The 24,027-nt window shown below is 41.6% G+C and overlaps 2 protein-coding genes across 10 annotated transcripts in view; both read right to left on the bottom strand.

Annotated features, from left to right (window-relative positions):
* ERGIC3 (ERGIC and golgi 3) overlaps window positions 1-19,894 on the bottom strand; it is a 29,622-nt gene extending 9,728 nt beyond the window's left edge. Inside the window, exons 1-8 of one of the 4 annotated variants that reach the window (XM_083801561.1) lie at window positions 19,651-19,894; window positions 19,417-19,487; window positions 18,796-18,883; window positions 17,906-18,025; window positions 14,537-14,630; window positions 13,279-13,444; window positions 11,637-11,694; window positions 3,488-3,502 (exon numbers count right to left, since the gene is read on the bottom strand). In XM_083801561.1, coding sequence (XP_083657687.1) covers window positions 3,488-3,502; window positions 11,637-11,694; window positions 13,279-13,444; window positions 14,537-14,630; window positions 17,906-18,025; window positions 18,796-18,883; window positions 19,417-19,487; window positions 19,651-19,738 — 700 coding nt within the window. In that variant the 5' untranslated portion in view covers window positions 19,739-19,894. The remainder of the gene's footprint in view (window positions 1-3,487; window positions 3,503-11,636; window positions 11,695-13,278; window positions 13,445-14,536; window positions 14,631-17,905; window positions 18,026-18,795; window positions 18,884-19,416; window positions 19,488-19,650) is intronic. The other 3 variants (XM_083801562.1, XM_083801563.1, XM_083801564.1) reach the window with 3 other exon arrangements.
* Window positions 19,895-20,693: 799 nt separating this feature from the next.
* CEP250 (centrosomal protein 250) overlaps window positions 20,694-24,027 on the bottom strand; it is a 34,952-nt gene continuing 31,618 nt past the window's right edge. For 4 of the 6 annotated variants that reach the window (XM_083801549.1, XM_083801551.1, XM_083801553.1 and 1 more), the window contains 4 exons: window positions 23,694-23,849; window positions 23,181-23,294; window positions 22,961-23,008; window positions 20,694-21,342 (listed from right to left, as the gene is read on the bottom strand). In XM_083801549.1, the coding sequence (XP_083657675.1) occupies window positions 21,055-21,342; window positions 22,961-23,008; window positions 23,181-23,294; window positions 23,694-23,849 (606 nt within the window). In that variant the 3' untranslated portion in view covers window positions 20,694-21,054. Of the gene's footprint in view, window positions 21,343-22,849; window positions 23,009-23,180; window positions 23,295-23,693; window positions 23,850-24,027 lie in introns of all 6 variants that reach the window. The other 2 variants (XM_083801550.1, XM_083801552.1) reach the window with 2 other exon arrangements.

Below are 24,027 nucleotides of genomic sequence, written 5' to 3'. Positions count from 1 at the left end.
CACTGTTTAAAATGGCAAGAAAATAAGATGGGTTTCACTCTGGTTTGCAGTAGGATACGTGACAGATGTCACAAATGTCAAAAATGTAAACGAATGTCAAAAGCAAATTTCAGGGGTCAAGCAAGCAAAATTTCACTGTTATTTCAATCACGATCTGACAGCCATTTTAGTTCTTGCTTCGCTTCTCTAACTACTGTAAAACATAGAAATATGACATCTAAACTAACAGCTGAGGAGATCATGTGCCTTAATATTGCATCAAAGTGCCCTGAATAAATCACCAGCATCTTAGTAACTCTTAGCAAACTGCCTATGAGCCTTGTTGCCGCTGCCTAGAGAACGCAGAGGGAAAGGAAAAGTCTTTGCAAGGACAGCCTTTCAGCCTGCCCTCTCTCTGACATTTTGCATACAGCAATACAATGACACTGGCAGCACTATACTTCCAGAAGAGACCTGACAAAGATACGGGCCATGGAAGGCAATGTTAAATGGAATTCATATATTTTTGTTGGCTACTTAAGTGGCTTTATATAATGCCAGAAGCATCAATCTCAGGACGAAAATATAACTTACAACTAGATTTCAGTAACACTCCTACCAGGTTTATCCAAAGTTGCACAATTATCCTAAAGTAACCCGAGGCTGTGGCACATTTTAACAGGTAAATTCATGTGCTCAGGAAGCCATACTTCACCTTTCACCTACACAAAGAAAAACATACTTCAAAAAATCATGCGCTATTATTTTATGTGTTGATGGGGTCAGATCGCTGATTGCTGCATTATTAATGAGGATTAGGAATGCTGTTCTCTTAAAGGATTTTGCAATGCCATCCAGCATAAGGAAGGCTGCAAAGCTAAAGAACTGATTGAAACTAGCCTCTCCTTTAAAACATTTGCTTAACATGAGTATGCTGTGAACTATTTTTTTTCTTAATAACATCTTTCAATAAAGTAATAGAAGCTTTTCTTGTATTTATATAAAAACCTTACTAAAACAAAGATATACAAATATGCAAATCAGAGAATGTATAGTTAGAAAAGGAAACACTCTGCCTGAACTATAGTCTTCCTTCTCCTAAAACTTCCATCTAGGGAGAGCCCCTTGCATTTCACAGTGAAAATGTTTGATGCTTAGGAATGAAGGCTGCAGCCACTGGAATTAAGGCAATGGTTTTGCATTACAAAGAGCTCAAGGCAGCACTGGCATCAGATACTCCTGTTGCTGTCTGACAAGTATGCAGACCTATCACTGCCACCAGCATTATTGTTTGTGTGTCTATGCTGGCAGCTGGATCAAAGACCTCATTTGGATTAAACAACAATGAAAAAAATCTACCACAAATTTGGGAATACATATCAAATAGTGGGTAAAGAAGGGAAGAAAAGAGGTGGCCTCAGTATTACACTACATTTTTTCTTAATAATTACTAGCAATACCATGTAATGTTGCAGTATTACGCAACTAAGTCAAGAGTTAAGTGGGTTAGCTGTCAGTTGAGCATCAAGTCTTGCTGCCTTTTGTACAGACAGCAGCAGACTAACTTTCAGTTAATAACAAAATTCTACAGAGAAAAGTTACGGCTGTGATGGATCTGCATTTAAACTGGACCTAAAGCCAAAGGAATAAAACAGTCTTTGCTCCTCATTTTTCTGTTGATGGCTCATTCCCCTCCCACCCTCCTCATGGTCACAAACCACATCCGAGAACATAACTAACCAAAACATAAATATCGCTTGATGCAAGGCTATTCTTTCAGCCAGATCAACTTTAAAACAAGGCTAAGCACAAGGCTGCACAAACCCTTGTGACGGGCACAAGCCACCTGCATGGGGAGGGACAGGAACTTTCCTCCTGACAGCTGTGCTGGTATGATTATGGTGTTTATCAGTTTTAATGCTTGGGCAGTCACATTTGTTAGTACTTGAAGTGGGAGCTGAGTACTAGTAAGGCTGACAAACCTTACAGTGATAGCAGAGTACCAGAGAAATTCAAGAGAAGAATTTGAGGAAGACTAGTCATTGACTAACCTGTTAAACTAGCTTTACATCGTGCATGACACTAAGTTTAATGGTTACAACAATTCAAAATAAAGTTTCCCAAAAGTGCTCTGATGTAATGCTTTCCACAGGTAAAATGCTGATTATTAGCTTTTATAAAACCTCTTCAACAAATGATTTACAACTGCAAAAATGCATGATTCATACATTCAGTTTCCAAAATAGTCTTCCACCAAGCTACAAGTTTATCTTTGATCGCTAAGGATACTAGGCACATATGTATACAGTCTAGGTCAGAGAAAAATATTAAGCTAATCACAGCTTGCATAACATAAAACAGCAGCCTATTTAGTGTGCTTAGAGAAGAAACAGTACAAGGCAACAGAACAGATCTTAAGAGACTGTCAGGTAGGACCAGGAATTGTTATTTTTCAAGAAATATAAGCACATTCTCTTCTTTCTGTAGCTGCAGCTAAATGCTTAGCTAGACAAAATAAACCTGTAAAAGATCTCAGGTTTGTCGAGAAGTCTCTCAGTCTCTCCTTTTTATATAACCTCATTTTTTTCACTGTGTTAGTAACAGTTTTAAGTCTGCTGTCTATCTTAAGAATTCTCTCCATCTTGCATTTCTGACCTGATCAGCCACAAAGACTCAGACTCTAACTCAGTCCTGTAAAACAGGGTTAAAAGCACTTACTGCCACTTAATAAATCCATTAAAATTGCAAGAAGCCCAAGACACAGCTACCCAAACATGCTGTTCCAAAATGAACTAGGTCACCAATTTTCACACTGGTGATGAATTTTCTGGAGTAAAAAAAGCTCTTACAGGAGCACAATGGCAGGAACATGACGATGCATTGTGAAGAGGGCATTGAGGCAGGGAGCAACGCAGAAAATGTTGCAGTCTGGGGAGGGAGAGAGGAGAGTCGGGATCCTGAACCCTCTACCAGATGTTACTGAGTGGATACATCACATTTCAATCTGTTACTGCCAGGATTTTCTCACCCTTACAAAAAATACAATGACTTACAAAATCTTGGAAAACCTTCTACAGAGTATTCGGAGATGAGCAGAGTTGGTGCATGAATTCCCAGGAGAAATTCTCTAGCCTGCTGTACAAATGAGCTTAAACAATATAATTATCCCATCTGACTTCAAAAGGCAGAAGTCCCTCCAACTTGTCACTATGTCCCCCTCAACTACATTATCTGTGTAAAACAACTAGTAATCTACCAACACGTCATCTCCAACACTGACATATCAAATTTGTTTAAGACAAAGATTCTCAACCTTTTCCATCTGACCTCATTTACCACAGAAGAATGACCTGGGATGGCTCTCCTTCTAGCTTTCAGGAAATCTTCTCAAATCCCAGCCTAGATCAACAGCTCTTCCCAAAGGAGATTTATGGGCACAGCAAATAATAGAAATTAGGTTAGTACTGTAGTAAACAGTATTGAAAATAAAGGATACAGCAACACTTACTCTCAACAGCGTGCACTGCAAAAATGAGCAGAGTAGGAGAGAAAAGAGAAATATTCAGATCCTTACAATGAAAAGCAGAGACTCAGATACAGCAGCATTTAAAACTTGTACCAAAAAGGGCAAGAAAAATAGCTTTAGTGGTGTGCTTTCTAGGCCATGTAAGAAGACTCTCTAGCTAGCCAAAGGACTCATATATGGACTAGCAATCATTTAAAGAGTAATGGAGAAACAAAAATGCAGGAATTAATCACTAAAAGGAAAATTACAGTGGGATGTCCATATATGTTAAAGTAAGTCCTGAAGTAGCATGCCAGGTAACACTCCTAGTTATATTTAGATTCCTTCACAGTCTTTCAGTTCCTTAGGGCAAAGGAAAAGTCATTTTAGCAGCAATCAAATCTATCCAGAGGTGTAGTCAAAGTTTACATTCACAACATGTTACCATTCAAAACTAGGTAAGTTTTTTCTTAATCAGACCTGTGCTTCTTTCATCATACCTGGTGCACAGATAAGGTGGCAAGCCACAAGATTATTTTTGTTCAATCTGTTGCAAGATCCCAACAAAGGTGAATACCTGGAAGGATGCGGGGACAGAGGAAATGTATGCTTGGACTGCATATCTCAAAACATACTAATTGGTGTTAAGTAATCTCCTTTTTTGTTGTTGTTTCAGAAGACTGTTCACAAGTACATTCACATTGTATGTGGCTAATCAATAACTTTCACAGATTTATACGTGCATAAAGATGGGCCTCTGAATACTTCACACAGCAACTCCCATCCCATTCTGCCAAATGCTGTGCTCCTGGTGGTGCTTCTGTGACAGCATCGTTTTTGGTATGGAGGAAGTATGGAAGGTATGGAGAGCCTCCAGACGGCTGCTTGGCAAATGTTAGGCATTCCCAACAAGTAATACAGCTTGAGCTCTGAGGGACTATAGGCCAGTGGCAAACGGAAACATCACTTTTTGTGGCAAATTCAACTTGATTTAATTGTAAACAGCTTTGTCTATCTACACAGGAAAGGGTGAGACCTTGAGTCTTTCAGCACCAATACAATCAAAGCCTGAAAAGAGTTTACCAGTGTACAAGGAAAAGTCCTTAACAATGCTGAGGATGAAATAATAACCTCAGCCTCCAGTGTTCAGACCGAGGATGAAAATTATTAATTTCCTGGCAGACACTACTTTGGGACATTTGGAACAACAGAATGAGTTCACACAAACACCTCTATGGTAGGAATACCGCACAGGTGATCAACCAGAGGATTTCAATTTCCTCCATGATGAAATTGGGACTTTGACTGATGGGAGGTTTTGATTTCCATCTTTTTTTTCCAAGAATGCTGATAAGCATAGAAGAGCTCAGATGAGGTATTTGTGTCTGTTGAAGTCTTGTGCAATAGTAACAGCCCCACACCTAGCAGGGTTCTGGGACAGGAGAATAGGAGAAGGGTGCAGTCTCTGCAGCCAAAAGAATGTGTGACGGGCTTTTGGTAGCCAATGAGAATATACCAAGGGGCCTACACAACGATAACCAGTCTTCGGTCAAAGACACTGTCCTTCTTGCAATTCAGCATTCAAACCATTAGAAACTATGTAAAATAAGATCACAGAATCATCTAGGTTGGAAGAGACCTCCAAGATCAGCTAGTCCAGCCCCTGACCTAACACTAACAAGTCCTCCACTAAACCCCTAAACCATATCAGATGGCGCATTAGGTCTCATCCACAGTGTTCAATGATGCTTTCAAGTAGTTTCTGGATGTCAAATTAATCTATTAGAGAAGGGAATAAGCCTACCCTTAAGCACATGGACAGAACATTAATGAAGGTTTACAACTGAACAGTGAATTTGTGCTCTTAGGGAACTAATCTTCACAGACTCCTAGTAAAAGTGTGGTGACTCCAAATAGGCTCTTTTCAAAAACTCTTAAAAAAGAGTTTTCCTATCTTTTGAAAAGAGGGAGATTTCTTTCATTGTTTCTTTCACAGTCACCACCACAAATGAGGAAAACAAGTGGTAATCACAAAAAAAAAATTGCCTTCAGAGATACCTTCTTTCCTCCAGTTGACCAGGTAAGGTGCAAGAAAAGCACAAAATTTGGATCCTATTCGTAACTGCTTCACTCACAGAAACTGTCACAGTCACTGAAAATCTGTCTTTAGGACAGAAAATGTTCTGAATGTGATCGTCAATGTCAACTTTTTTTTTTTTTGTCAACCAAAGGAATCAAATGATATATTTTAAGAAAAGGTCTCTCAATAAAGCATGATGGGTGATATCTTCCCTAGAAAACAGCGATGATCACACCTCTGCAACAGAATGGTCCAAAGACAATCTAAAGGTTAAATGAAAAGCCTCAGCTTCCCCTTGATTGGAAGAAATATGGCAAGAAAGAAGGAAGTGATACAAGGTTCATCTCTCTCCTGAGGCAACTATCACTAAGGACATTCTCCTATGCTGGAAACTCACTGCAAAGCTCTACAGCTGAAGCAGGAGATGGCTGCTACTGTACAGACATGGACAGCAGTGACAGCAGCTCTTGAACCACAAACCTCAGGAGGTTAAAAAGTTACGTCATTAAATTTAATTGTTTAATCATTCCTTTTTTTTTTCTGAGATAAAAAACATTTTTTTGAGGAAAGAAGGTGTGAGCTGCTGCAAAGAAAACATCTACAATACCCAGGATCACAAAGACACAGTTGATGCTGGAAGCTGTTCTTACAAAGACACAACTGAAAAGAGAACTTCCCAAAATCTGAAGCATCCCATGCAAACTGGACATAAAAATTTCAGTTTAGGATTCAAAACCTGTGAAGCAGACAACGGTGAAGCAGACCTAATCTCAGCTAGTACCAAAAATGAACAAGTGGGAAGAGAAGACTGCAAATATCACTAATGTTTGACTTTGGTTTTCCCTTGACACAGGAGAGCCAGGACTACTAGTTTCAGCGCCAAGAAGTCTGCTCGGAAGCGCCCCAGTCCTCCTCACAACTTCCTTCAGTCCCCCTCCTAACAACCTCGGATGTCTCAGTGCAACTGGACCACAGCTGCTGAAGGAGTAAGGCAAGACCATTAGGAGCCAGTATGACATTCAGGAGGGGGTCTTCTCTGACACCGAAGATGGAGCATCATGGAGCAGCTTTAAAGCAACCAGTTTTCAATGCTTCCAATAATTTGGGCCAAAAATCAGTGTCACTGCTTGCTTCATAAGCAAATTCCTGAAGTTTCAGCTCAGCTTCTCTGAGAACACAGCATCTGAAGGAAAGATAGACAGAGCACCCATCCAAGAAATACAAGCAGTATACTTATAGAATAGCTAAAAGGTAATTAACTGTTATAGATGGCACAATGGCATTAAGATTATATTTGTGAATTCTACTAGAAAGAAAAATTTCTATGACCTGAGATGAACAGCAGCACATACTAAAGCATTTAATAGTGAAGAAAACTAAGATAAAACATGAACACAAGTCTATGTTGCAAAAATAGTCCAGCAATGAAGTAGCCTCCAATGGTCAGCTGAAAAGATCATAGCATCTCCTTGCTTATGAACCTGCCAGGGGGGAAAGAATAGTAGAAGCCTACCTTTTATAGATACAACAGCAGTTAAAAGTTATTTATGTCTGCGTTTTCCAACCAGGTATACTGGAAACGTGAATGTGGATGGCTAAAAAATTAGTTAATGCAGCAGAGCCTAACATTTTGTTTATCTCAGGACAGAAACACACTCTCAATTTCTAAATTGCATTATATTTCATGGCCTGTGACTCTGAGAAACCAAAATGAATACAAAGTTGTATTTAATGATTGTGCAGAATGACTTTCATCTATAACATCAAAAGAACACGAGAAAAAAGGTTACATACAACTACAGAAAAGCATCCATGCAAACAACAGTAAGTGAAGTGAAATAATCTCACCTGGATTTAACATTCATGCAAGCAGAAACAGAGCAAAACAAAAAGGACAAAATAACTTTTTTCTTCGAAGTGGACAAACTTTTTTTTTTTTAAATACAGTTTTTGTTTTTCAGCATTTTCAGTGTTTCTAGTTCCTTCAGTCACATGAATATTGCATAAAGACAGAGAGGAGAAGTGTTAAAACAAGTAAAGTGTTGAACACTTTGCTAAAAAGACTATCAGGAGACCATCAGAGGTCCTTTGGGCGTAAATATTAACAGAGTATAAAAATAGTTAAGACAAATTCTGGGGTATGCATGCTTCTCAGAGCTTGAGATGTCAGGGTCTTGATCTTTATGAAAAACCCTTTGGACATTTAGAATGTTAAACACAAGTGAAATATGGTTTGACTATTTCAGCAGGTGTCACCTTATGACAAGACAATACACTTGCATCTCCTAACGCATGAGATTCATAGGCCACCTGTTTCAAAACTTTCACTGCCACTATTCAGTACAAATGTTTGCATTCAAACACAAAAACATACCTTACTGTTAGACGCTAATTCAAAATAGCCAAATGTGGTTGCAACTATAAACCTCGTATTCAGTAAACTCTTAAGAAGGTCCGTTAAGAGGCTTACTCACTTATACAATATTTAAAAATGAAAAAATAATTTGAGAGCTATTGTTGATAATTTGATTTTAGTGGCTACTCATTAGCATTCTCCTGATTAGGAAAGTAACTGAATTTAGGCTGACAATGTAACAAACTTCAAAGTAACTTCAACCTTTTTACCTAGTCAAAACAGGACCTCTGATTTTCTCTGTCTTAATGTAAGGATTTCTGCCCAGACAAGGACAAAGAACTGAGGTTCAGGGATGTGAGACATAGGATGAACTCCTCCATGTAAGGCTGCCCCGTTTTTTACCTATATTCCTCTTACATTCAGCTGGTGCTATCAAACCTTGTCTACAGCTATTAGACTCTAAAAAGTATTGCCTACTTTAAAAAGTGTGCAAATGATTTCTGGGGACAAAATATAAGAATTTGAGAACAAAAATATAAGTAAGGAGAGAGAACCGTATGGGAAAAGAAGCCCAAACAAGAAATGAAACATCCCTGAAAAAATAAGACTTCTGCACCACGTTTATCCTAGGACAACTACTAAAACAAAACAAAAGATCAAAGATTGAACTACACACAATTAAAGTTAACATAACTAATCAGAACTCAAATTGCACCTTATTCTGTACTGGTTCTGTTTTGTGCATGTGTCAGCCCTATGTATCCTCTTACTATTTATTCTACTTCCTGAGAAAAGCAATTTCAACTCACTTCTACCCAGGAGAGAAGATACAGTTCTGAAGATGTTAACAGCAAGCACATGACATACATTCAGAAGCTGAGATCAGAATTATATTTATGGTGAGATTTACAAAGTACTTCTGAATAGGACCCTTCACTTTGTTAAGAAGTTGCTGTGGTGGTTTTACTGTGCTAGGCAGCTGAACTCCACCACAACTGCTCTCTGATTCTCCCTCCTTAGAAGAGGAGGGGAAGAAGTAAAGGGAAAAACAGCTCATGGGTTGAGATAAGGATTATTTAATTAAAGGGAAAAATAATTGTTAAGGAAATATTATTATTAATTAAACAATTTAACTAAAGGGAAAAAAAAGGGAAATGGGGAAAGGGAGGGGAAAAGGGAAAAAACAAAACAAGTAAAGGCCGTGTGGAAGTGCAGAGGAAAGAAATTCTCTCTGCTTCTCACAAGTGAGCAATGTTTGACCACGTACTTGAAGCAGGGCCTCAACGCACGTAGCCAGTGTTCGGGAGGACAGATGTTTTCACAACTAGAGCCCACCCCTCCTCTCTTCTTCCTTTTTCTACCTTTTATTGCTGAGTGTGTATGGAATATCCCTTTGGTTGGTTTAGGTCAGCTGCCCTGGTGATGTCCCTTTCTCACATTTTTTGCCCACCCCCTAGGACGGTTAGAGAGAGTCCTGATGCGGTGCCAGCACTGCTCAGCAGCAGACACAACACTGGTGTGATACCACTGCTGTTCTAGCTACAAGTGCAGAGCACAGCACTGTGTGGGCTGCTGCAGGGAAAGTTAACATCCCAGCCAGACCCAGGACAGTTGCCTGTGCAGAGTCATTATCTGGAGATGTATTAAGCAACGATAACCCTCAGGATAATGGGAGAATGTCAGTGCAACAAACTGAAAAGCTGGTCTGCTAGCTTCAGTACTTTAATAACAGCAACAAATAAAATTATGGACTCGGGTCTAACCATCAGCTGTATAGCCACTCTGACATGAGGCAAGGAGAGTGGTGTGACGGAACAACTTTCTATAATGGGTTGCCCAAGGATGTGGTGGAGTCACCACCCCTGGGGGTGTTTAAGGAAAAGGCTGGATGTGGTGCTTAGGAACATGATTTATTGGGTGACACTGGTGGTAGGGGGGTGGTTGGACCAGATGATCTTGGAGGTCTCTTCCAACATTAGTGATTCTATGAACATTCCATACTATTGACATTCTTGTTCACCTCCCTATTTTCTACTGACTCAAAAGAGTAGGGAATAGAAGATGGTAGCAAAAATACTGTCATTGCAGTTTTGTATCTAATAGGTCTAATAAAATCATAACTTTTATTGGATTCTTCATAACAACAGTTAAGAATGTTCAGACTTCTCTTAGACATTCAACTTCATCCTGCATATTAAGTGCATTAATAGACTAAACATTAATTCAGACTTTATTAAATGGATCAAAAATCACATGAATATAGGTGCTTAGAGCAGAATTATGATCCAAAGGAAATATTTCCAGGGAGCTCACAGAGCTCTGTCATCTGACCAATACTACTCAAGTTCTTTATCTGTAATTAAAGGAAAAAAACTCCTTCTTCCTGTAAATTCAAAAAAAAAAAAAAGACTATGAAGAAAGGTTATAGTGAGGGCGAAAACATTCCCAGCTTCATGCACGAAAGAACAGGCTCTTAGCTGTCCATTTCTCTTGGTGGTGATGGAAAACTCATTGATGGTTGGTTGGTTCCACAAAAATATTGCCCAGGAACAGGTGGAAAAAAGGGTAATCAGATGTTATGAATTACTAAGAAAGCAAGAAATAACAAAAGAAAGAAAGTCATCATACTGTTGCCTACATCATGCTTAGCCTGGACCTTAACACTGGGTGCAGTCTGGTACCTCCAGCCACAGCTGAACTGCAAACGTTCAGAGCAAACCAGCAAGGAAGCTCAGAAGTTGAATGGCTTCCAGAAAGGACCACCTGAGTAAGCTGTGACTCTTCAGTGGGGAAAAGACCTGAACTGTAGGTTGGAACAAATAAGGTCTACAACATCTAAGAGGCAGGTTGAGAGCAAGCAGGGACTGCTCACTCTCTCTTCCAATAGAGGAACAAAAGCTATCACATAAAGCTGGCGGGTACCACACAGCAAGTAAATGAGAGGTGTTTTTTCTTATAGCAGAACAATACCTGCTGAACACCTTGCAAAAAGGAGGGTGTTGTAAATTCAAGAAGTTTACATAGGTTGGTAGCGAGAAGGGAAAAGTACCTGAAAGAGAGCCACTGAGGGCTCTCAATAGACCGTAACATATGCAGGAGATTCTAAGAGCTGCACACTGCTGCCTGTTGAGAAAGTTATTAGAGGCCTTTTTTTCCCTCATTATTTAATATAACAGAATTGCCAGAAAGCAGGTTTGTCTGCCCATCATCTCTCCTCTCACTGTTTTTCCTTGCCCTCCAAAACACCAATATTCCTAACTGTGCCTCCAAAAGGTTTGCAGTAACACAGTCCTTTCTGCTTCTTCCTGTATTCTCCCACTGTATTCCTTAATTTTTAAATTCAGTTGTGCAAGACTTCTGGGGCACGTGCAATTAGAGAGCTAACCCGACCCTTACCACCACTTGCATTCATGCCTATTACCGAGGATAGATGCAATGCAGTGCTACTTCTCATTAACTTAGGTACGTGCTGTGAAGTTGTAAATACTGGCTGTGGTAAGGTTGCTGTTGTTATGCTAGTTTAAGTACATAAAGCAAGTTCTGCAAGAAGTGATGTATTTTATTAGAATAACTAATATTGGGAAAAAAAAACCAGTCGTTATTAAGGATATTAAACTGTTACTATTATGGATTGCAACTCAAAGCTATTGTAAGACAATGGTCAGATACACTTGGAAGCTAAAGGTCACAATAAGTAGAAAAAGAAAATACTTTACCGTGTACATGGGACTGTTGGAAACTTTTTCCTGGTGCAAAGTGAAAATTTCCAGCTACCTGCAGGGGATAGTCATCTTTCATTAACAGGTCTGAATCTATATAAATAAAGCAGCTATACAGGTGCTTGCTTAATTCTTTATTTTTAAACTAGATATACACCATGCAAGCCATTTTTATAGATGACAATACCACCAGGTACTGTCCTAGAAGAGAGATTTCCCCTGTTTCTCACAGGCACAGTCATACTGAAAGCCATAATTACATACTAATGTAGATAATAACTGTTTCATGCAGATTATTTTAATGGACATAAAAATTGGAAGAAGGAGGAATTCATTCCTTTGGGAGGGAACTGACTGTTGCTCCAAGAGATATGATAAGGTACCACAGAAACGGAGTTGAGAAAGTAACTGTGAGGGAGAGTGAAGAGGATGGAAAAACAAAGAAACAACTAAATACAATAAACTATACACCATGAAAATAAGCTGCATGTGAAAAAAAAAGCACTAACCAGTTTGTTAAAACTTCATCCTGGAATTTGTAAGGGACACAGATATTAGGTGCCAATCTTGACTGGCACTTACAAGCAGTCATACATTCCCCTGGAAGCTCCAAATGTCCCAATCTCACATGATACATTACATCTTTGATGTCTGTCTTTGTCTCTTGCTTATATTAACTGCAAACCTGATGAGGATGGAGCGTATAGCAATGGTACCCAGGAACTTCCCTAGTGACACCCACCTCCGAATCCTAGGTATCTCTAGCATTCCCATTTGAATCCTTCCACCTCATCACATTCTGTGATAAAGGGCCTTAAACTGTTTAGTACCCAAGATGGTGCCCAAATCACAATGCCTAGCTTTGTGAGAAAAATGTTTGAGTAAACATTCAGACATACAGAATGTGGTCTACAGTGGAAAAAACAAACAAACAAACAAAAAATAAAACAACAAAAAAACCAACAGAGACTTTGATATAAAAAAACAGTTCGTGACTGACCTTCAGAATGTGCTTGGGTACATAATCTGCACATCCAAGCATTTTGGTTTGGATACCCTCCAAATGAGAGGGTAGTTACGTAGTTATTTGGTATATCTCATACTTAATTTTCATACACCAGTTGCAGAAAACACCTCTGAAAATTTTCAGCTTTGACAGTCAACTCTAATTTCTTGCTTCTACTAAAGAAGGTAACATTTTCTAAAGAAGATAAAATTTTACTCTATTCAGCACCTCTGCTGGCAAGTCGATGGTTACTGTAATCTCCAGCATCTGCAGGTGGTCTCTCCTTTAAGACTAGAAGGGCCAGTTTGGAATATCTAACCTTGAAGAAGCTGCCTCTCCTCCAGAAACCTCAGCAGGAAAACTTGCTAGCAAGATGGCAGGAAAAGCTAAGCTTCTCTAGGTCTACGTGCTTCCTACAGCCCACACAATGAAACAGAGAATTATCCCCTTCACACTGCTTTTCCTGACTCTCCTCTTGAACTCCTTTACAGCTGCAAGTACTTTGTTGCACCCCAGGTTTATTGTATTACCGTACTGTGAACACAAGCTGGAAAAGGAGAGGAACACCCAGGCTCTGCCTTCTCACAGTCATCACCATCAGCCTGCAGGTTTACAGTAAAACTTGTCTCTCACCTTGTTGACCTCCAGGAAACCATACACTTGGCAGCCCTCGTTCTTTTGCTCTTGCATTTTCTGGCTAAACCCTTCTCTCTTGCATTGCTCTATGGTATCTGGGTTCTTGAAGGCCCAGCCTCGCCGCCTGTAGGCTTCTCTGACATCGTCACAAGTATTACAACATCTGCAAAAGCACAAGTACCACTTAAAATCTTCATTACTATGAAGAGATGTTTCTGCTCACTACTCAAATACTTGCTGGGCATTTCTTCCCCAAACAAATAAAGCAAAAACCAAGGACTGGACCTTGAAAGTTGGCCTAATACTCCTGAAGGAGTTCAAGCTTTTTGATTTATTTTTATTTATTTATTTATTGATTGATGCAAGGACACAAGCTGTTTTAATATAGCTCTCGGGTCTGAAAAGGCCTTTGCCCATTTAGACAGCCATGTCACTCCTTGGAAGCAAATTTCCTACAAAAATGCCATCGGTGTCCTGCAGTTCTGAATAGTTTGGCATTTCCCCGAGTTAACAAAGCATCTGCCTGGTTCTACTCCTCTTTTCTTCTGTTTTTAGGCCAGGACTGTCAAAATTGCATGAAAGGTTAACGGCTAACTTTCTTCAATACTTTTCTACCTCTGGATAACATTTTTGTCACCAAAAAAAAAAAACAACAAAAAACCACAACACCTTTCAGTATCGGTTCCATGTTTTGCTGGACAGAAGTTGAAGGCTGGAACCGTGAAACCCTCAAGATAGAAGTATCTCTTGGGAATGGTGCAACTTGATAGATGGGACAGGCAAGCTATGAGGTAAACAATAATACTGAGGGGTCCTCCAAAACTCATGGACCAAACATGGATCCATTCTTACAGGAATTTGCAGGTAGGAGGAATGAGGAAAACCAAATGACATCTGCTACACCTGTTGTTTGTGTCAGCAGTGAATGTCTAGTCTTTGCTCCCATAAGGATGCAAAGCCTGCAGAAGCGAGAAGGCAGGGACATAACCAGATTTTATTCCAAGGCAACTCACGTAATGGTGAGCAGTTCTGCATCGACCTTGAACACAGATGTAGACAAACCAGACAGCATAACTGCCCATCCTTAAATGCTATATGTGTAGCTTCAAAAGACATAACAAAAGCACAATAGTTCTCTTAATTCGATGAACATGTGCCCAGAAGGATTTAATTGCACAGACATTTTGAAAAGAAACATGCATGCAACATAAAAATATTCTCTCAAGTGCTAAGAAGGTATGGAAAAATCTATTACCGAATGTCCTCGGACTCTGCCCCGTAACAGCTCTCACAACGATCAGCATCCAAAGAATTTGGATCAAACACCTTTTCTTCTTCTTTTCCGAGCTCTAAAACAAAATAGGAGCCCAAATGATAAAGCACATCTAGAAACAGTATCTTGTATTCCCTTCTTTTCTACACACGAATACAATGATTGTGTCCAAAGCTGGACATCTACATCAGCCTTCTGAAATGGTATGTGCAGAGCCTGTTCAGTTACAAGACAAGACCCAATAGCAGAGTGGTGTTTGTCCTCTCAGGAACACCTTCCATAGAAAGAACTGGCTATCTGTAAGCTTTGCTGGGGCACTGACCAGTACATTACTTGCATAAAAGCTTTGTTAAAACATTGTTTAAGCAGACGCAGTCAGTAAATTGGGACTGATGCAGGACCTGTTATACAAGCAAAATCTTAAGTAACAGTCAAGGCAATGGTCCATAATGCGTAATCCTATCAAGACATGTAGGGAACATGCTTACACAAGGCTCAGAAGGGTCAGACATCTGTGTGCTAAGAAAGGGAGAGCACAGTGTCCTCGCTGATGATGTGTGACTGCTATATGAAAGGTAGGCCAGAAACCACATAAGCAATGGCCTGCAGAGTATCATTCTGTGCCTTTCCACAGTTTATATGCACACATCTATTGGAAGAATTGTGTTAGTGATAAACCAGCCCATGTTTCTTTCTGAAACAAGACCAGAGTGGGAGCCTCCTGACTGGAACACTGATACTTCAAGACAACAACGCCGATAATGCACACACTCCCTAGAAATCTCCGGCAAATTTCTACCTTCTTCATAACTTAACAGTTCTGTCAGTATCTGTGCCAAGGGTGTGCTGAATGGACGAACACAGTATATCTTGGGCGTGAACTCACAGAGTTTTACGTTTTGTGTAGAAGGCTGAAGAGGGACTTGTAACAGAGGAGAGAACTGATGGATAGCTGAAATTCACCAAAGGGCAGGGGATTCTTACAGAAAACCTGAACGGGACTTTTGTTTTGCCAAGAACCAAAAAAAAATTTAACAGTCTGTAAATTTGGGAATTAGGAATAACTAAAGCCAAGGATTTTTTTTTGTATAAAATATCACTAAAAAATCTCAAAAAATCTCATATCACTAAAAAATCTCAAAAATATGGAAAGCGGAAAGGTTCTTATAATTGAGAGCTCGCATTGAATCAGGGTGTTTCACCTCAAATCCTGAAGGATGGGACAGAGAAAATTCCTTGAGTCACAAAAGGCCCATTATCTAGGCACTGCTGCACTATCCTCTAATGAGCTTTGAAAAGATGGCTCCTTGGATAACTGATTCTAGGGAGGGCAATATGATACATAGTCAAACACTGCTGAGGGAAAAAAACTTAATCAGGACTTGTTTAATAAGAGAGAGAGAGAGGTGTAACAGGTAGATGAATGTGAATATTAAGTACGTATTTCATATTAGTCACAGAAGAGTTTTTAATTACAAGTTAGAAAGTATGAAATATGCATGAAATCAGTCATTAACCTTATTTACTTCTTTAATCAAATACCCCGTTGTTGTTAAGATCAAGGAAATAAAAGCTACTATGAAAGTACTTCCTTTCTAAAGCTAACAACATTTAAAGTAGTTGAAAGTGCACTTAAGAATTCAATTTTTAAAGACTGGTAAAGCTTTTAATTTTTTAATTACTCAAAAAAGATAGTGTCAGGAAGAATACAGCTTAGTAATTGTAACACTTTGCCAAAGCTATGATTTTTACTATTTCAACAAAAACACCTGTACAACGCATGGAGTCTTTCAAGATATACCAGTAACGGCTTTTTAAACGTTATCGAGTAGCTGCCCCTTCATTTGTCTCACAGACAAAATTCAGAAGTAATACACGCAGTTTAGACACTGTAAATAAACTAGAGCAAATAAAACTCTGCACGGAGGGTTTCTTGCTCTTAACATACACCTTAACTTGCATGCAGATATGATGGGAAATTGAAAAACTGTCCGCATTACAATGAAGGAATTGATAAGAAGAATCAAAGAAGAATTAAATAATTTATTGTCATTCAATGTAAATGAATAAGATGACATCCAAGCACAAAATGCAATCTACCGTAGAAATTACTGAGCTGGGTAACTATTAACTATTTTAACATAACTATGATTAGGAAAAGCCTCCAAATACCACTACATAATATTTGGGTATATTTTACTAAATTTAAGATCAATATTGCTATAGTCACAATTTAAATAACTGACAATGTCAATGTTACCTATAGAAACTGGTAATCATAGAGTTTAATGAGGATAGGAGGATTCTTTCTTCTGATCTGACTTGTAACACAGGCGATGAAACCGAACTAGTCCTGTACCTTCTCCAGCTTGCTGCATGCAATGCAGCTGATTTATTTTCAAGTGTCTCTTTCAGGTAAGATGAGTTGCTCCCTACAAGTCTCTCTTCTTCTCCATTGATTATATAAGAAGTCAGCACAACCTGTTCATACAGAGTAATCCAGATGGAGACTGGCAATACATGTAATGCCGGAGGCCTACATGTGTTACGAGAATTAGATACGGAGAAGCCGTTTCTGTCTCCACACATTAAGTTTGTAATGCCACAACCTCTGAATACAGAAAGGCTGTCGAGTGACCCAATAGCGACAACATTATTGCCGCATGCCCACGACAACTGGAGAAATCCTCACACTTGGTGATTGTTCAGCTCTTGGCTTAGTTTAGCCCTTCAACTTTAAAAACAGCAGTTATATCTGAGTGATACAAATCAAAAAAATGCAGTTTATGCTGATATATAGAACTACACTAACTCACAGAAAAGGTAATAACGATCACATAACCATGAGGGTTGGAAGGGACCTCTGGAGATCACTGAGTCCAACCCCCCTGCTAAAAGCAGGTTAAGCGTAACAAGGTGTGAGTTTAGGCGTAAAGGTCTAGTCAATGGAGCTTTCCTTGGAAAAACGCTCTTCCCTCTAACCAGGTTGCCTCATTTATTAGCCCATTGTAATCTAAAGATATGACCAAACTCAAGTTTTGCCAGGACAGCTGTTTTATTCCTAGCAATAAATATCATTAGCTCAGGGGTTTTATTCCTGAAATGCATCCATGATTCCCTGTCGTAATTTCAGAGTGCCTAGACAAAGATTTACCTTTCAAAAGTAGAAAGTATAATAGGAGTTTGTCTGATCTTCCAGCTTAATAGATTTGGGTTCTATAAACTCTTCAAGAGTTTATGGTGTTTAAGCACACTTCAGCTCTCACTTGTTCCCCTGTAAGTCAAAATGGGCACACAGCAATGGAAAGACTACTAGAGCATCCATGCAAGAAAGACAAAATGGCATATTACCATGTCTCTCAGCCTCTGGAGTCACACGATTGCCAGCTTTATCCAAACGTTGCTTAAACAGATTGTGCTCTACATCCAGCTGCTGTTCTCCTGCTACGTCCATCGCATCAATGCTCAAATCTGAAACCAGCAAGCAAGGAAAGTTGTCTACAAAAGCACGTTTCTCATGGCCTGCAGCAGTCTGAAGAAGCCTTCAACCAGTTAAAATACAGAACCTTTTAGCTGGGGAATAACAATAACTAGAACAAGATGCATGGTTGGAGCCAACCACCTTATAGAGAATATAATATACTGTGCCAGCATCCTAAATGACCCTTCCAAATACAGGGTTTAGTGTACAAGAATGACTGTTTTCAACTGTCACAGAAAACTTTACTCTTAAAGGCAAAACACCAAACCCTTCCTCCTGAAAGTTCACAAGCACTTGCACAAACAGCAGTCCAGAAGTTAAGCTCAAAGTCAGTTGAAAGCTGCCTTCCTACCACAAACAAAAATCACGGAAAAAAGATGTCCCTTATCAGGTGTGTTCCAAACAAGACTGAAGTTTTTCAACAAAAATGCTACCAAAATTGGAGCCCTAAGCACACTCTGTATCAGTTTTTTCAGTACTGCTAAGCTCGCCAATAAAGTACAACACCATACAGAAATGTAAGTAAGTTTATGCCTCGTCTTCATTTATGGTCTAGAGGATAGTACAGCGTGACTGGAAGCACTGGTTTAAGCACTCAGTCGGCCTGGCTGAAATCGCTGCATAACTGCAAGGAGCCACAGATTCCTCCCTGTCCTCCGCATAAGCAGCAGCGCAGCACTCATGAGCACCAGGCACCCTGTGCGTGTCCAGCCCTCAGCAAGTACGAACGTTATCCCCGAATTTCAGAAGTTTGACTCACAAGCACAAGGCATATGCGGAAAAGTAACATCTATGTTGATCTTCAGCTTATCTCCCCTTGACTTGTCAACGTATAATTCAGGATGAACCTAAAGAAAAAAAAAAGAAAAGTTTTGTTTCACTTGGAAAAAAACCTGAAAGGCCTCTTTCCCTTGATTTCTCTGCCTCAGAGGCTGATTTTTAATGCATGGAACTTGAGACAGACCCGAGCTGGTGTCTGCCACACCTCCCACAGTACCTAAACTTCTGCCACTTGCAATAGCTTTAAAAAGCAGAATAATAATTTGGGGATCTTCAGATGTGTGGTTAGGAGGGGGAAGTTCTACAGGCGCTTATTTTTCTTTGCATCTCATGCTTGCAGGCAGGTAGAGACAGCAAAAGGAGATTTAGAAAACCTCTGCCGCAGCTTCACAGGGGACCCTGGCCAGCCCCCGCGCTCGGTCGCTCTCAGAGGACATCCCGCTCCCACGGCCAAGGCTGCCGGGTGCTGAGAAGCCGCCCACACCCGGCACACGAAGTCGATGCGTGGGCGACCAGAGGCCACCCGGGCCGCCCCCGGGCGCGGCGGCTTTGAGGAGAGGCGGGAGGAGAGGAGGCAGCCCGGGGCCCCGCCGCTACTCACCTCCTTGGTGAGGTAGTACTGCAGCTCCGAGAAGAACAGCAGCACCATGATGAGCCCACTGACAACCGTCACTGCCGGGGAGACGAGAACCGCCGTCAGCCCGCCCGGCTCGCCTCAGCCCGCCCGCCGCCACCCGGCCCGGCTCCCTCCCGCCGCCGGGGGGGGGGGCAGCGGCGTCCCGCGGGCTCCCCGCGGCCAGGGCCGGGCCCGCCCGCCCTTATCCCGGCCGCTCACCAAGCGCGCCCCCGCACGTCTTGACCCGAAAGTCTTCCAGAGTCTTGGGGAAGGCATCGAACCTCTTCAGCCGCCACAGCGAGTCCATGGCGCCGCGCGGCCCGGAACCAAAGCCGCCTTCCGGGGCCGCGGCCGGGGCCCCGCCCCGCCTCCGCCGGCAGCTCCCGCGGCCCGGCCGCCAGGCCCCACGGCGCCTCCCGCACCCGCAGGGTTCCTCCTCCCCCGCCGCCAGCCCCGGCCCCGAGGACTGGGCCTTCGTTACCCTGCACGTCCCGCTCCCCCCTGCCCGCCTTTTGAAGGGCGTCTAGGCCAGTGACTGAAACGCGAGGGGCGCTCCCCGTAGCAGGCGCAGGTAACCGTCAGCCGTGCGACACAAGGGGAAGCTGCTGGGAAAGATTTGGGTTCGCTCAGACTGCCATCCCTCCCCTCCTGCCCCCTGAATAGTGACCGTGTCTTTTAAAGGTCTGCTCTCTGCTATTTCGAGAGCAAAGATGTTCCCTCACGCGGCCCGTAGCAGCAACAAAGCTGGAAGGCAGGCAGCGCAGGGAAGTCCCCCCACCTTCCCTTGCCCCTGTGCCCTCTCCAAAACTCCATTTTTGTAATAGCTCCATTTCCTTCTCTCTTCCCAGGAAATCATGCAATAGCATACGTATATAAGTGAAAAGCTATTACAGTCTTTTCCTAAGCCACATTACTTACCTACTGCTTTTTTTTTTTTTCTACAGAAATAAGGTAGTCTTGGACAATTTATTAAACAAACAAAGTAATTGCTGTCGTTATGAGGTGCTTCCAACTGCAAACAGAACAAGCGTACCTCTATTTCCTACACCAGCTCTGGGAATGGTACAAGACAGGACCTCTGTGAGGGTCCAGCTGCTCCTATACAACAAAGGAAGAAACTGTTAACAAAATATCTCCATTCTTCTGCTGCCCACAGAATACTGCTCATCACTACCTTAAGTACAGAAAGAAACTGATTCATCCAACTATTGAACTTGACTTCTAAGAACCTAATGAGAAAAAAAATCAGGAAATGCACAGAGTTTTAGAAACATAAGTTTATTGAAAAAATAAAACCATACAAAAAAGTCTTTGTAAACAGTACAGAAGCTGACGAGTAACCTAACTTGGAGAGCCATGTGGAGACTGATGAGGCATGCTGTGATGGAGCACTTTGCAAGAAGAATAGATTTTGCCTATGTATGCCCCGACCTTATCCATGCAAACCAGTACCAATTTTGTCCCACCACTGATCTGGCTGGGGACCTTGCAGTGAATGCTGTGCTCTGAACTTCTCTTACCTCAGAACTCATGCTTTGAGCTAATCATCCTCCCATGGTTCACCTGCTACAGCAGGCCACTGACTCAGCTCCTGCTGAGGCCTCTGGCTGTACACTGGTCCTGTTACCTCAGGCCATCCCTTGTGGTGGATCTGACTGTTGAATGCAATGGCTGTCTCTCAGGATACTCACAGTCCAGAGACATTAGTGCCAAGGTATGGTTCAGAGACCGATCCAGCTTCTGGGTCTCTGCCTCCAGAATAGCAGCTTTGGGCTCCCTGACCACAGCTGCCAAGGAGCAAGACAGCTCTTGGTGAAGGTCTGACAGCTCCTGGCTGGTCTTTGCACAACACTCAATATAGTCCTGCTTGTATTTTCGTTCTTGTGCCAACTGCTGCTGCAGAAGGGTAACCTGAAAGAGGCAAAAGGCTGAGCTCAGAGAAGCCCAGGCTGTTAGGACCATCCTTGGCTCCACAGTACCAGCTGTCAGGGAAGAAGCATCCTTCCGCCCTGACCAACAATTTGTCATTGTTGAATGGGAAGTAATAGGTTCCAAATTCACCCTGAACTGAGCGTAGATGATCAACAATTCTAGTTTCTTTCTGTCACACCATATCATACCTCACACCAGTACAAAACTGGTGTCTTTCATTCTTTCATGCTTACTAAAGAAAAAGAGATTCCTACAGGATTTAGTAACCCAATTCCTTTTTTCAAAAGAGAAATGTGCACTACTAACACCTTTGGTTCCACATGCTTCTTCCTCAGCAGGACTACTGGTTACACGATTGTCACAAGAAAGACCAGTTATTAAGGTACTGAATAACAGTTCTGTTATGATGTAGCTTAAAAACTTGACTGCTAACAACACATGGAAAGGGATGAAACACTCCTTTTTCCTAACTTCAGAGCTAGGGAGCCACACTACTGAAGAGAGGGACAGATCTGACATTATATCTGAAATAACAAGGACACCTTTGTGAAACTGGGATGTAAAACCTGAAAAACCCTCCCACGCTTTGGTAGGTAATGTAGATACAACTGGGAAAAGTGGCCATCTGCTGCTTAGAGCATCTCCCAGGAAGAGGAAGATCAAGTTACAGTCTCCCATAACCAAGCAGTGCCCTCATGAGCAAGCTAAGGACTATTCTTTGACCAGAGCACCTTTATTTTCCTGCTGAATGGAAACAGGTCCACAGTGCAGGGAGACATGAGTCACAAGGGGAAAGTGGTTCCATTCGTTATCTCTAGCAAGAGAACTTCAGACACTGAAGCTTCCTGGTGATAACTTGTGGGCTTCAGCAGTGTGCTTAGCTCACTTTCCAGAGCTAAGCATTATGTACTTTAGCCACAGTAGTATTATATACATTTTGCCCTTATCACCTGTGAAGATTCACATCCTCAGGGAGACCAGGGCATACCTGACCCAAAAAAGTACAGAGAACATAAGTCTGGCAACCTGCTAGTACTGCCAATATCACTATCAAATGATGCAATAGTAATTGGAAGGTACACTCTTACACTGATAAAACAAATATCCTTATAGTGCTCAGGTCTCTGACTCAGTCTAATATTGGGACTGTGATTAGCACAGAATAAGAGTATGAGACTAATAATTGCCTGAGAGCTATAAGCTCAGCCACTGCCTTGTGTCCCTGGAATTCTGATAAGATGCAAGCTCCACTTTTAACTGAATCAAGGGAAAATAGAAACCGTTGACAGGATGGGTAAGGCTCAAACAAAACATCCTTAGAATACTCTCTGGCTGCAGGCAAGTTTCAATTTTCTGAATTTCTTCCAATCCCTCACCCACCATGCCTGACATGGAAAGTCAGAGACTAGACCTAGATGAATGGTGTTGTTTGACCATGACCAACAGATGCGGCTACCTGGTTATTTCTATTGCCTGGTGTACTCACTTCCTGACAGCTGGAACCCAGCCAAACAAAACTTGTGCTGTAACATCATGTAAAGTTGTGCTCATCAGTGCAGCTACAGCAGCTTTTGATGACAACTTTCCTACTCCTCACCTGATTCTGTAACTCAGCTAATTGACTGGAGAGAGCATGAGCCTCCTCCTGTGAAGAAAAAGCAAGAATTTCTTGTTAGTTTCCAGTCTGGGCAGGGTAACAGTCTATATTAGACTTACATTAGGTCTATATAGGGAGGACACTGTTACCACTGGGATTTGCCATATAGTTTCTCTGTATGGCCAGACCCTTCTCCCACCAAGTAAGATTCTGTTCACACCTGTCTAGAAGCAGGCGTCTTGTCTTCATCAGACTCTGAGAGAGAAAACTTGCATGCACCTGGCAGTGACTGACCACTATAACCTCTCTTCAATCTCCTTCGTTCACGTTCCACCTGCATGTTGGATAGGAGAAAGAGTCATAGAAACCAGCCTGGACATCACTGTGAGCAGATTTCTACTCAGAGAAATCTCTACTTGCACCAGAGAAAGCTGGAGGCAAAAAGCACTCAATGTAGACTATGGAAGAGAAAAAGCAAGAGGAGGTTTCTGACACAAGAGTGTCAAATGTGCATGTATGGTAACACCAGGGCATGAAGAGTAGGACCTAAGTGAATGTTCATCCGTGAAAGCAGTGTGTGGCCAGAAGAGAAGGAAAACATGGAAGTGTATGTCCACAGAGGAAAGTGGGAGAGGTAGTAAAAAAGCAGAGGACTCCAAAGGGCTGTATATGGAAATGTGTTGTGTTGCAGAAGACCACGAGGCATTGGAGAGGCAGTGAAAGCCTGTTTTACCTGCTCAAGAGTCCTCCTGAGCTCAGCATTGAGTTGCTTCAGCTCAGTCTTTTCATGTTCCAGCCTTGCAATTGCTTGCTGCAGACTCTCCAGCCGCTGCCACAGGAGTCTCTTCTCTGAGACCCATGATAGCTGCTCCCCTTCTGCAATAGCCTGCTGGGTATACACAGAGGAGATTATATGGCACCAGGTCACATAAAGGTTAGAAGGACCAGATCAACAAGTCAGAGAGGGTGACGAGCTTCAGGAATGGACAGTGCTAAGTCCCATCTTTTCCTCCTGGTCCACGGGCCAAAACAGCACTTTATTTTCTTAGTGGCTCTACATAAGGACC

The sequence above is a fragment of the Anser anser genome, assembly GCF_964211835.1.
Source record: "Anser anser genome assembly, chromosome: 16".
In the NCBI taxonomy this organism is placed as follows: domain Eukaryota; kingdom Metazoa; phylum Chordata; class Aves; order Anseriformes; family Anatidae; genus Anser; species Anser anser.
Note: the sequence above shows the minus strand (reverse complement) of the source record. Positions and strands in the feature narration are given on the sequence as shown.